Source organism: Scyliorhinus torazame, chromosome 13 (genome assembly GCF_047496885.1).
Source record: "Scyliorhinus torazame isolate Kashiwa2021f chromosome 13, sScyTor2.1, whole genome shotgun sequence".
In the NCBI taxonomy this organism is placed as follows: domain Eukaryota; kingdom Metazoa; phylum Chordata; class Chondrichthyes; order Carcharhiniformes; family Scyliorhinidae; genus Scyliorhinus; species Scyliorhinus torazame.
The window spans coordinates 131,540,015-131,553,821 of NC_092719.1; the positions used below are offsets into that span (position 1 = coordinate 131,540,015).

General features: G+C 49.5%; 1 protein-coding gene across 1 annotated transcript in view; it reads left to right on the plus strand.

Moving 5' to 3' along the window:
* The window catches only part of apeh (acylaminoacyl-peptide hydrolase), a 138,750-nt gene that overhangs the window by 53,207 nt on the left and 71,736 nt on the right, over positions 1-13,807 (plus strand). The window contains exons 9-10 of the mRNA XM_072472163.1: positions 4,580-4,620; positions 5,550-5,671. Coding sequence (XP_072328264.1) covers positions 4,580-4,620; positions 5,550-5,671 — 163 coding nt within the window. The remainder of the gene's footprint in view (positions 1-4,579; positions 4,621-5,549; positions 5,672-13,807) is intronic.

Below are 13,807 nucleotides of genomic sequence, written 5' to 3' on the forward strand. Positions count from 1 at the left end.
GAGTATATCTTATGTACCTGGGAGAAGAAATAAAACTCCTTCTCCCCTGGGTGTGTGAACCTCCAAGGGTCGACTGCCCCCATCTGCTCCATAAATGCGCTTAGTTCTTTCAGCATATTTGAGGTCTTCCCTGATTTGGGGTTTGATCTGTCCGTCCATTGGTTTCTCCTCCCCCCCCCCCCCCCTCCCGATTAGTCGGTGCGTATCGGTGTCAAGGAGAATACTGAGATACAGGCTACTAGACTAGAAGGGCTCGAGGTTCATAAGGAGGAGGTGTTAGCAATTCTGGAAAGTGTAAAAATAGATATGTCCCCTGGGCCGGATGGTATTTATCTTAGGATTCTCTGGGAAGCCAGGGAGGAGATTGCTGAGCCTTTGGCTTTGATCTTTACGTCATCTTTGTCTACAGGAATAGTGCCAGAAGACTGGAGGATAGCAAATGTTGTCCCCTTGTTCAAGAAGGGGAGTAGAGACAACCCCGGTAACTATAGACCAGTGAGCCTTACTTCTGTTGTGGGCAAAATCTTGGAAAGGTTTATAAGAGATAGGATGTATAATCATCTGGAAAGGAATAATTTGATTAAGATAGTCAATACGGTTTTGTGAAGGGTAGGTCGTGCCTCACAAACCTTATTGAGTTCTTTGAGAAGGTGACCAAACAGGTGGATGAGGGTAAAGCAGTTGATGTGTATATGGATTTCAGTAAAGCGTTTGATAAGGTTCCCCATGGTAGGCTACTGCAGAAATTACGAAGGCATGGGATTCAGGGTGATTTAGCAGTTTGGATCAGAAATTGGCTAGCTGGAAGAAGACAAAGGGTGGTGGTTGATGGGAAATGTACAGACTGGAGTCCAGTTACTAGTGGTGTACCAGAAGGATTTGTTTTGGGACCACTGCTGTTTGTCATTTTTATAAATGACCTGGAGGAGGGCGTAGAAGGGTGGGTGAGGAAATTTGCAGATGACACTAAAGTCGGTGGAGTTGTGGACAGTGCGGAAGGATGTTACAAGTTACACAGGGACATAGATAAGCTGCAGCGCTGGGCTGAGAGGTGGCAAATGGAGTTTAATGCAGAAAGGTGAGGTGATTCATTTTGGAAGGAATAACAGGAAGACCGAGTACTGGGCTAATGGTAAGATTCTTGGCAGTGTGGATGAGCAGAGAGATCTCGTTGTCCATGTACATAGATCCCTGAAAGTTGCTACCCAGGTTGAGAGGGTTGTTAAGAAGGCGTAAGCTTTTATTGGTAGAGGGATTGAGTTTCGGAGCCATGAGGTCATGTTGCAGCTGTACAAAACTCTGGTGCGGCCGCATTTGGAGTATTGCGTGCAATTCTGGTCGCCGCATTATAGGAAGGATGTGGAAGCATTGGAAAGGGTGCAGAGGAGATTTACCAGAATGTTGCCTGGTATGGAGGGAAGATCTTATGAGGAAAGGCTGAGGGACTTGAAGCTGTTTTCGTTCGAGAGAAGAAGGTTAAGAGGTGACTTAATTGAGGCATACACGATGAGCAGAGGATTGGATAGGGTGGACAGTGAGAGCCTTTTTCCGCGGATGGTGATGTGTGGCACGAGGGGGACATAGCTTTAAATTGAGGGGAGATAGATATAGGACAGACGTCAGAGGTTAGCTCTTTACTCAGAGAGTAGTAAGGCCGTGGAATGCCCTGCCTGCAACAGTAGTGGACTCGCCAACATTAAGGGCACTCAAATGGTCATTGGATAGACATATGGACGATAAGGGAATAGTGTAGATGGGCTTTCGAGTGGTTTCACAGGTCGGCGCAACATCGAGGGCCGAAGGGCCTGTACTGCACTGTTATGTTCTATCTATGTCGGGGATTTATGACCGGTCCTCCTATAGAAACTCCGTGTCATCCCAGTTGGGAGCGTTCACGTTAACGCGGATCACTGGTGCCCCATTCAGGACCCCGCTGACCATGACATACCATCCCCCTGGGTCCGTAACCACCCTCGTCGCAGTTAACTTTGTCCTCTTATTAAAAGTATGGCTACCCCCCTGACCCTCATCCCATAGCAAGAATGGTACATCTGTCCCACCTGGCCCTTTCTTACCTGCAGTTGGTCCTTCTCCCTCAGGTGTGTTTCTTGTCGGCTTTCATACTTTTCAGGTGGGTAAAGGCTCTGGACCTTTTCACTGGGCCGTTAAGACCCCAGACAATCCAGGTGACTATTCTGGCGGGGAGATTTTGTCTCCATCTTCCTGCGGAATCAACCATACTTACCATAAGGATGCACCCCGACACACGGGTGTCTCCGTTTGTTAGGGGGCCATCTAAGATGCCTGCGGTCACCGTACTGATCATGAGGCCAGGCCCCTGCGCTCCTGGGTTTCTTTTGTCTTGGGGCCACCCAGCATGGCTGCCAACTGTGTGTGCGCCATATGGGTGAGCCCCTGCACTCTGGGGCTTCCCTTTGTTTGGGGACCCTCCAAAGTGGCTGTCTGCAGTGCCATTTTGTTTCTTATTGCCATGTGCGGCCTTTTGTAGCCAGCCTACAGCCCCTCCTCTTCCCTCCCCTCGCCTGTTGTTCCTCCCGTTTTCCTCCTCCTTTCTGCCTCTCTCCCTACTCGCTGCCTGCTGCTGTTCTTCCCCCTCTTCTTCCTCCTCACCCCCTTCGGAGATCTGCTGCCCTCGCCCCTTCCTTTCTGCATTTTGGCTCCCCAGTTCAGAGCGAGGTGGTACAGTCCCGTCCAAATTCTCTTTTAGTGTTTTAGTAATAATAATCTTCATTAGTGTCACAAGTAGGCTTACATTAAAGCTGCAATTACTGAAGTTACTGTGAAAATCCCCTAGGCGCCCCACACCTGCGCCTGTTCGGGTGCACTGAGGGAGAATTCAGAATGTCCAATTCACCTAACAAGCACATCTTTTGGGACTTGCGGGAGGAAACCGGAGCACCCGGAGGAAACCACGCAGCACGGGGAAAACGTGCAGACGCCACACAGATAGTGACCCAAGCCAGGAATCGAACCTGGGTCGCTGGTGCTGTGAAGCAGCAGTGCTAACCACTGTGCTCCGGGTGACCTTTTCACCTTTGTCTTTGTTACTGCCATCCCGGCCTGTTCTCTTGGACAAATGTATCAGCGTCCACAGGTGCCGTAAACTAATGTTCCCTGTCCTGGAACATGACCCATAGTTTGGCTGAGTACAGCATCCCAAATTCCACCCCGCTTTTGCACAGGGCCACCTTTGTTCTTAAATTCTGTCTGGCGTTTGGCTTGCTCTGCTCCAATGTCCTGATATATCCCAACCTGGTGTCCTTCCCAGTTGCAGATCTTTGTCTGGCCCAGCATAGGATTCTTTCCCAGTCCTGGTACTGGTGCATCTTGGTAATTATGGCCCTCAGCTGCTCCCTGGCCCTGGTTTTCGACCGGAGTGACCAATGGGCTCTGTCAATCTCTGGCAGGTTGGGGAAACTGTCCCTTCCCACCATGTTTCCCAGTATCTGGGCCACGTAGCCCATGGGGTTTCTGCCATTGGTTCCCTTCGGCAGGCCCAGTATCCTCAGACTTTGCCCCCACGATCTGTTCTCCCGGTCTTCTATCTTTCCCTTTAGACTTCCCTGTGTCGCCACCAACCTCGTTACTCTGTCTCGGGTGACGATCCAATCGCTCTGGCCTGTTGCGACCCTTTCCAGTTCTTTGGTGTTCTCCTGAGCTTTTTAGCTGCCTCTCTGCCTTGTCCAGGGGCACCTGCAGGGTCCCCGCCTCTGCCACCCTGACCGCTGCTTTTATGTCGGCCTCGATGTCGTCTGTGAGCTCCCTCAGCTCCCTGGTGAGGAACTTCTTCCATCCAACCTCCGGCGAGGGGGAGCTCCTTGTGCGGCTAGTTCGTCCTTCTTGTTCGAGTGTGGACGCCGTTTCTTTGCCTCATGGGTTCACCGCCCCATTCGCTTGCTTCTCCTGGCTCCTGCTGTTATTTGCCTCTTTTTGGCCTCTGTAACTGCTGTTGTTCTGCATCACTCCTTGTGCTTCTATTGGAGAGGGTGAGGGGATGCTTTTTTTCCTGGTTCCTGCGGGCTATTTTGGTTAAAAGAGTGTAATTTTTAATTCTTAGGAGGAGAACCACCTTTCATGCGTCTGCTCAGCAAATCCCGTCACTAGAAGTCTTTAAGAAACAATTTTGAGCAATTTATGGGAGCTCAGGAGCCAAATTGTACTATTAAATATACACTGAACTAAGAGCATCAATTATTGAGTATCATACAATTTGACACCTTTGACTTTGAAAATATCCATCACCGCACCTCCGACAGGAATAACACGTTTTGGAGGTGCTTAGAATGATTTTCCGATGAAACTTGTACAACTCAACTTAAGTTTAATATGTAGCAGCTTGTTTTTCTTAAAGATCTTGTCACAATAGTAAATATATACAAAATGTTCTCCATAGCGTTTTCTTTGCCATAATACTGCCTTTCCTAAATATTTATAGAAATCATCTGGAGCTCTCTAGTTGGACCAAAAGGATTTTGAAATATTGTACACACTGTTCCTGTCTAATGTCCTCCTTAAAATGCATTGTATTATCATTACGTTGATCTATTCTTCTTTCTAGGTCTGGACTGTACTATGTGGATCTGACAGGTGGTAACTGTGGTGAGTGACTCCCGTTGAGTTTTTCTTACCATCTTCATATCATTGGCAGTACTTAATTCGCTTGGTAGGTAGAGTTTTGGAGCTTTAGTGTCAACTGGCAATGAACCTGATGGATGAATTATGCTTTTGAAATCCGATTATGCAGCATAGGTTATGTAAGTGAGTTATATTGTCTTGTGGAATGAGAATCGGCAGAGGTGATCCCAGCTTTTGCAATGCAATGCCTTAAATATGAAATTACTGTTTAGCAATGTGGCCTCAGTATAAGCACCATTTCTGAACTGAGGAAATAATGGCATTATATCTAAGCCAGTGTTGAGGAAAAATGCACCGTACAATGCAGAATAATGACAGTATAAGTGTAATTGAATGAGGCGATTTAGAGCTGGGGCGCGGGATGTCATGATTATCATTGATTGATGGAGTATCTTATAGTAGTGAAGCTTTGCATTTTACAATGCAATACTGTGTGTAGGCAGCCTGTTCAACCCATGACATGCATCATTCCAAACAGCTTAATTACAGAGCAAGACTAATAAGGGAATACTATATTGAATTGCTCATATCGATATTACCATTTAATGTTAATTCTATTGTAACATCCCTAAAGGTGAACTGTCTTCATATAGTTTTTGATAAACCTTTTGACTGTGGAGGGAGAACACTTGAATGCCAAGCATCATTTCACCCAATTATATCATCAACAAACTATGTCAAAATGCAGTCCCAGAAGAGGCCTGTTCAAAGGAAGCATAGATTAGAGAATTATACACAGGTGGGACTAATTCATAGAGTACCCAATTCACTGATCCATGCTCCAGGCAATGAGGCTCTATGCTGTGAGCAAAGCCTCAACAAATTTATCATAGTGTCCTTTTGAAATGTGTTTTGCTCATGCTGATGTTCAGATTATGGCTTTTCTTTCACAGTGCAACTTTCATCTCAAATAAATGCTGTTTGGTCTCCTCGGTTCAGTCCTGACAAGTGTCGCATTGTCTACTTAGAAGGTGAAGTGGGCGGACCCCATCATCAGTGTAGCAGACTTTGTATGGTTAGTATTTAAATAATCTTTTATTGTCACAAGTATGAAGTCACTGTGAAAAGCCCCTAGTCGCCACATTCCGACGCCTGTTCGGGTACACAGAGGGAGAATTTATAATTCTCAGCCAGTACGGGAATTGAACCCGCGCTGTTGGCCTTGTTCTGCATTACAAACCAGCTGTCTAGCCCACTGAGCTAAATACAAAATTGGCTAATACACCACAGAGTATATCTTTTTTTTTAGAAATATTTTTATTCAAATTTTTACATATTTTCAACAGAAAAAAGAAAAACAAAGAACACCTAAATAAACATCTTTCAACTACATCATGAATTCTCCCAATATACAAACCCCCCATTAAGCAATAATAAACACAGTAAAAAAAACACAAAGTACACCCCCCCCCCCCCCCCTCCCTCTGGGTTGCTGCTGACCAGCTCCTAACGCTCCGATAGAAAGTCTAGGAACGGTTGCCACCGCCTGAAGAACCCTTGCACAGACCCTCTCAAGGCGAATTTTACCCTCTCCAATTTAATGAACCCTGCCATGTCGCTGATCGAGGCTTCCACGCTTGGGGTCCTCGCATCTTTCCACTGTAGCAGAATCCTCCGCCGGGCTACGAGGGACGCACAGGACAGAATATCAGCCTCTTTCGCCACTCCTGGCTCGTCCGATACCCCAAATAGTTCTAACCCCCAGCTCGGCTTAACCCGGGTGTTCACCCCCTTAGACACCATCCTCGCAATACCCCTCCAGAACCCATCCAAATCACACACCCATGCCCAGAACATGTGGGTGTGATTTGCTGGGCTCCTCTGAGCACCTCCCCCACACCTGTCTTCCACCCCAAAGAACCTGCTCAGCCACGCCCCTGTCATATGCGCTCTGTGAAGAACCTTAAATTGTATCAGGCTAAGCTTGGCACAAGAGGAGGAAGAATTAACCCTACACAGGGCATCTGCCCACGCACCCTCGTCTATCTCCTCCCCAAGCTCCTCCTCCCATTTACCCTTTAGCTCCTCCACCGAGGTCTCCTCCTCCTCCTGCATCTCCTGGTAGATCGCCAAGACCCTGCCCTCTCCAACCCACACACCCGAGAGCACCCTATCCTGGATCCTAAGTGCTGGAAGCAGTGGGAACTCCCTCACCTGCCATCTTACAAACGCCCTTACCTGCATGTACCTGAAGGCATTTCCGTCGGGAAGCCCAAATTTTTCTTCCAGCGCCCCAAGGCTCGCAAACGTCCCATCCAAAAACAGGTCCCCCCACAGAGAATATCTTCTAATAATTATCCAATCTGTTTGGATATGGATTATTAACAACAGTACACAGGTAATCAGCGCAACTTAATGTGTTGTATTGTTGCAGCTTTTAATTGAACTGGAGTGCATAGATTTGTGATGTGGTAAAGGGATGCAGAGATGCCGTTTAGCTGTGCATTCCCCAAAAATAATTAAATTCTTTCTTCCTTCGAGATATAGTTGCAAGCTAAACACCAAAGTTGATTTTTCTTCTCAGACTAGTTTATGCTTTTGAAAAAATTGAATTTTTAGTGCAAGTTTGAAGAAATATCTCTGGATCAAAAGCATGCTTTTATCTCCCTCCACTGTTGATGATACTGATTATTGCTGAAGTAGTCAATCTTCAATACTATTATCTAAATGGAAATTGTTTGTCCTTTGAGTTGAGACACCGAGAGCTGAAAATCTGTTTGAACGTAGCCAGTTCTGTTTTCCCCGGATTTCCACACACCGGCATCTCCAGCCATGGTCCCTGATTAGCAAGGAATTAATCCACCAGAGACCCAACACCTGATTGTGTGACACTAAAAGTAAGTAATTGGTGATAATTTTAAACCCCAAAAACTGGTGCCTCAAGTAAAAAATCTCAAACCTGAACCCAACCCACTTGAGATGTGCCTTCTTCAACACTTCAAGTTTTAATGGGGATCTGAGCAACAAACCAATCCACTCCAGGTTGGCTCGCTGCTCATTTAAATATTTTTAAGAGGCTGCGTGCCTCGGATTTTATCTTTTCCATAATACTGGGCCACTTGGCCTTAAGAAATCCAACACCTAAAAGGAGGTTAGGACTGCTTCATGGAAGATATATATTCTATCACTGATTGTTTTTTTTTTTTTTTTTTTTTTTTTTTTTTTTTATAAATGTTTTATTGAAAATTTTTTCCCAAACAACAATTTTTCCCCTCTTACAAAGCAAACGCAACAATAACAATACAGAAATTTTAAACAATACACAAGTAACAAAACCCCTTTATCTTTGACCTAAACTAAACCCCCCCTCCCCCCCCCCCCCCCCCCCCCTCCCCCTGGGTTGCTGCTGCTGGTCATCTGTCTTCCCTCTAACGTTCCCCTAGGTAGTCGAGAAATGGCTGCCACCGCCTGGTGAACCCTTGAGCCGATCCTCTCAGGGCAAACTTTATCTGCTCCAGTTTAATGAACCCCGCCATATCATTTACCCAGGCCTCCAGTCCGGGGGGTTTCGCCTCCTTCCACATGAGTAGGATCCTGCGCCGGGCTACTAGGGACGCAAAGGCCACAACGTCGGCCTCTTTCGCCTCCTGCACTCCCGGCTCTTCCGCAACTCCAAATAGAGCTAACCCCCAGCCTGGTTTGACCCGGGCCTTCACCACCCGCGAAATCACTCCCGTCACTCCCTTCCAATACCCTTCCAGTGCCGGGCATGCCCAAAACATATGTGCGTGGTTTGCCGGGCTCCCGCCACACCTCCCACATTTGTCCTCCACTCCAAAGAACCTGCTCAATCTTGCTCCCGTTATGTGTGCTCTATGTAGCACCTTAAATTGAATCAGGCTAAGCCTGGCGCATGAGGAAGAGGAATTTACCCTGCTTAGGGCATCAGCCCACATACCCTCCTCTATCTCCTCCCCTAGTTCTTCTTCCCACTTTCCTTTTAGTTCGCCCACCGACTTCTCCCCCTCTTCCCTCATCTCTCGGTAAATCTCTGACACCTTGCCCTCTCCGACCCACACCCCTGAAAGCACCCTGTCCTGTATCCCCTGTGTCGGGAGCAATGGAAATTCCCTCACCTGTTGTCTAGTAAATGCCCTCACCTGCATATATCTCAAGAAATTTCCCCGGGGCAACTTATACTTTTCCTCCAATGCTCCCAAGCTCGCAAAAGTCCCATCTATAAATAAATCTCCCACCCTCCTAATTCCCAACTGGAACCAGCTCTGAAATCCTCCATCCATTCTTCCTGGGGCGAACCTATGGTTGTTCCTGATTGGGGACCCCACCAGGGCTCCCCGCACCCCTCTCTGTCGCCTCCACTGTCCCCAGATATTCAATGTTGCCGCCACCACCGGGTTCGTGGTAAACTTTTTAGGTGAGATCGGTAGCGGCGCCGTCACCAGCGCCTCTAAACTCGTCCCTTTACAGGACTTTCTCTCCAGTCTTTCCCACGCCGCTCCCTCACCCTCCATCATCCATTTACGTATCATTGCCACATTGGCGGCCCAATAGTAATCGCCCAAGTTCGGTAGTGCCAATCCTCCTCTGTCCCTACTACGCTGAAGGAACCCCCTCCTTACTCTCGGAACTTTCCCTGCCCACACGAAGCTCGTGATGCTCCTGTCTATTTTATTAAAAAAGGTCTTAGTGATTAGTATAGGGAGACATTGAAATACAAATAAGAACCTCGGGAGGACCATCATCTTAATTGCTTGCACCCTGCCCGCCAGCGATAGAGGCTGCATGTCCCACCTCTTGAAGTCCTCCTCCATTTGTTCTACCAACCGTGTCAGATTAAGTCTGTGCAAGGTTCCCCAGCTCCTAGCGATCTGAATCCCCAGGTATCGGAAGTTTCTTTCCACTTTCCTTAGAGGCAAGCCTTCTATCTCTCTACTCTGGTCCCCTGGATGTATCACAAATAATTCACTCTTTCCCATGTTTAGCCTATACCCCGAGAAATCCCCGAACCCCCTCAAAATTCGCATAACCTCTATCATTCCCCCCGCTGGGTCCGACACGTATAACAATAGGTCATCCGCATATAACGAGACTCGGTGTTCTTCTCCCCCTCTAATCACCCCTCTCCATTTCCTGGAGTCTCTCAACGCCATGGCCAGAGGTTCAATTGCCAACGCGAACAACAATGGAGACAGCGGGCATCCCTGTCTTGTTCCCCTATATAGTCGGAAATACTCCGATCTATGTCGACCTGTAACTACGCTTGCCGTTGGAGCCCCATAAAGAAGTCTAACCCAGCTAATAAACCCGTTCCCAAACCCAAACCTCCTTAACACTTCCCATAAATACTCCCACTCCACCCTATCAAATGCCTTCTCTGCGTCCATTGCCGCCACTATCTCTGCCTCCCCCTCCACTGGGGGCATCATTATCACCCCTAATAGTCGTCGCACGTTAACATTCAGTTGTCTCCCTTTTACGAACCCTGTCTGATCTTCGTGCACCACCCCCGGGACACAGTCCTCTATCCTCGATGCCAGTACCTTTGCCAACAATTTGGCGTCCACGTTCAACAATGAAATGGGTCTATAGGACCCGCACTGCAACGGATCTTTATCCCTCTTCAAAATTAACGATATCGTCGCCTCCGACATCGTCGGGGGTAGAGTCCCCCCTTTCCTGGCCTCATTGAACGTCCTCACCATCAACGGGGCCAACAAGTCCACATATTTTCTGTAATACTCCACCGGGAACCCGTCTGGTCCTGGGGCCTTCCCTGCTTGCATGCTTCCCAGTCCCTTAATAACCTCGTCCACCCCAATCGGTGCCCCCAGGCCTACCACCCCCCGCTCCTCCACTTTCGGGAACCTCAATTGGTCCAGGAACTGCCGCATCCCCTCCTCTCCCTCTGGGGGTTGAGACCTATACAGTTCCTCATAGAAGGTCTTGAACACCTCATTTATCTTTCCTGCCCTTCGCACCGTGTCTCCCCTTTCGTCTCTAATTCCTCCTATTTCCCTCGCTGCTGCCCTCTTTCGCAATTGATGAGCCAACAGGCGACTCGCCTTTTCCCCATATTCATACCTCCTCCCCTGTGCCTTCCTCCACAGTACCTCCGCCTTTCTGGTGGTCAGAAGGTCAAATTCCGTCTGGAGTCGTCTCCTCTCCCTGTACAATTCCTCCTCCGGGGTCTCTGCAAATTCCCTATCCACCCTTAAAATCTCCCCCAGTAATCTTTCCCTTTCCTTGGCCTCTGTTTTCCTTTTGTGGGCCCCAATGGAGATCAGCTCTCCTCTGACCACCGCTTTTAGTGCTTCCCATACCACTCCCACAGGGACCTCGCCGTCGTCATTGACCTCCAGGTATCTCTCAATACACCCCCGCACTCTTGCACACACTCCCTCATCCGCCATCAGTCCCACATCTAATCGCCAGAGTGTTCTCTGCTCCCTTTCCTCTCCTAATTCCAGGTCCACCCAATGTGGGGCATGATCCGAAACCGCTATGGCTGAGTACTCAGCTTCTTCCACCCTAGAGATCAACGACCTTCCCAAAACAAAAAAATCTATCCGGGAGTACACTTTATGGACATGGGAGAAGAAGGAATACTCCCTAGCCCTAGGTCTAAGAAATCGCCATGGATCCACTCCCCCCATTTGGTCCATAAACCCCTTAAGTACCTTGGCCGCTGCCGGCCTTCTTCCGGTCCTTGAGCTGGATCTATCTAGCCCCGGGTCCAGCACCGTATTAAAGTCCCCTCCTAAAATCAAGTTTCCTACCTCCAGGTCCGGTATACGCCCCAGCATCCGTCTCATAAATCCCGCATCGTCCCAGTTTGGGGCATACACGTTAACCAACACGACCTCCATTCCCTCCAGCCTGCCACTCACCATTACATATCTACCTCCGCTATCTGCTACAATGTTCTTTGCTTCAAATGCGACCTGTTTCCCCACCAAAATGGCCACCCCTCTATTCTTTGCGTCCAGTCCTGAGTGGAACACCTGTCCCACCCATCCTTTCCTTAGCCTAACTTGGTCCGCCACCTTTAGGTGCGTCTCTTGGAGCATAACCACGTCTGCCCTTAGTCCTTTCAAATGCGCGAGCACTCGGGCCCTTTTTATCGGTCCGTTCAGGCCTCTCACGTTCCACGTGATCAGCCTCACTAGGGGGCTACCTGCCCCCCTCCCGTGTCGACTAGCCATTACCTTCTCTAGGCCAGTCCCATATCCCGCCTCCGCGCTCCCGCTCGCTCCCCCAGCGTCGCACACCATCCCCGCCCACCCACTCTTTAGCCATTTCCTTTTGGATTTCCGCAGCAGCAACCCAGTTGTCCCCCCCCCCCTTCTCCCTCCCTCCTCCCCTCCCCGCTAGATCTCTTTCTAGCTTGATTGCTCCCCCCATATTACTTCCGTAAGTCAGCTGACTTCAACTGACCCCGGCTACTCCTGCTCACTCCTCGACCTCCCCATGTGGGGAACTCCCATCCGCCTTGCGCCTGTCTTCCCGCCTTATTCTTTCTGGTGCGGGAACATCCCTTTACCTGACCCGCCTCTTATGGCGCAGCTCCCTTTCCCCTCCCCCTCCCCTTCCCCATTCTCCAACTATGTCCCGTCTTTCCCCCCTCACCGGCGCCCACATTTCCCCAATGTCTCCCCCCTTCCCTGTTTACTTCTCAATTAACTTCCACCGTAACATTATCAATAACATTTCCTGCAGCATCAGTCCCTCAGTTCCGATCCAATTTCTCTTCTTTGATGAAGGTCCATGCTTCCTCCGCCGTCTCGAAATAATGGTGTCTCTCCTGATACGTGACCCATAGTCTTGCCGGCTGCAGCATCCCGAACTTCACCTTCCTTTTATGCAACACCTCTTTGGCTCGGTTGAAGCTCGCCCTCCTTCTCGCCACCTCCGCACTCCAATCCTGGTATACCCGTACCACTGCATTCTCCCATCTGCTACTCCGCACCTTTTTAGCCCATCTCAGGACCTCTTCTCTATCCTTAAGGCGGTAAAATCGCACGATTATCGCCCTGGGTGGTTCTCCCGCTTTTGGTCTTCTCGCCGGAATCCGATTTGCCCACTCCACCTCCAAGGGGCCCGTAGGGGCCTCAGCACCCATCAGTGAGCTCAGCATCGTACTTGCGTACGCTCCACAGTCCACTCCTTCCACACCCTCAGGGAGACCCAGTATCCGAAGGTTCTTCCTTCGCGCTCCATTTTCTAGGGCTTCGATCCTTTCAGTACACTTTTTATGAAGTGCCTCGTGTGTCTGTGTCTTAACCGCCAGGCCCAGGATCTCGTCCTCAATATCTGTCACCTTCTGCTCCACCACACGGAGCTCTGTCTCCTGGGTCTTTAATGTCTCCTTGAGCCCCTCAATTGCCTGTAGCAACGGGGTCAGCACCTCCCTCTTCAGCAGCTCCACGCACCGTCTCACAATTTCATGCTCAGGCCCCCATGTCGCCTGCGCTTTCTCCGCCGCCATCTTGTACTTCTCTCTTTCTGACCCTTTGGTCGACGATTCCTCGCGCTGCAGCCGCCGCCGCCGGTTTTTTCCTCCTTCGTTTGGGGGGGACTCCCTTCTCACACGCCCCACACCGGGTTGCGTCGTCGAAAAATTCCCCGTTGAGGCTCTTAAAAGAGCCCGAAGGTCCGTCGGAGCTGGAGCCGCCGAAGCGTGCGGCTAGCTAGGCATCACCGCAACCGGAAGTCCCTTCAGTGGCCTTGATGAGGTCTTTTCACAGTTGTTCCCTCTGCTGCTAGAATTCACCTTTGATACAGGCCCTCAGGTCAGCTTGCAGCTTTAAGCTTGCCCTTCCCCCGCCTGCATGCTGGAAGAGGCCCTGTTTATCCTGTAGTTGCAGCCAAATCTTTCACTGTTTCTGCGTGTGTCGGGCAACCAAGAGACATACCCTTCCTGGGGGACACTGTCGGGGGAATATTGCCGCCTTCTTCCCACACCGGGAAATGTCAAACAAATGCCGTGGGGGCCCTGTAAAAGAGCCCAAAAGTCCGTTCCAAGCAGGAGCTGCCGAATATGCGACCTAGCTCTGCATAGCCGCACCCGGAAGTGTCTATCACTGATTGTTGACCAGGGGAAATAGGAGTGCTTTCTTGGAGCCAGTCTCGCAAGCCAAGCTGCTTCCCCCATATCCCATATGATCAGACCCACTCTTTTAGCACAATCTGG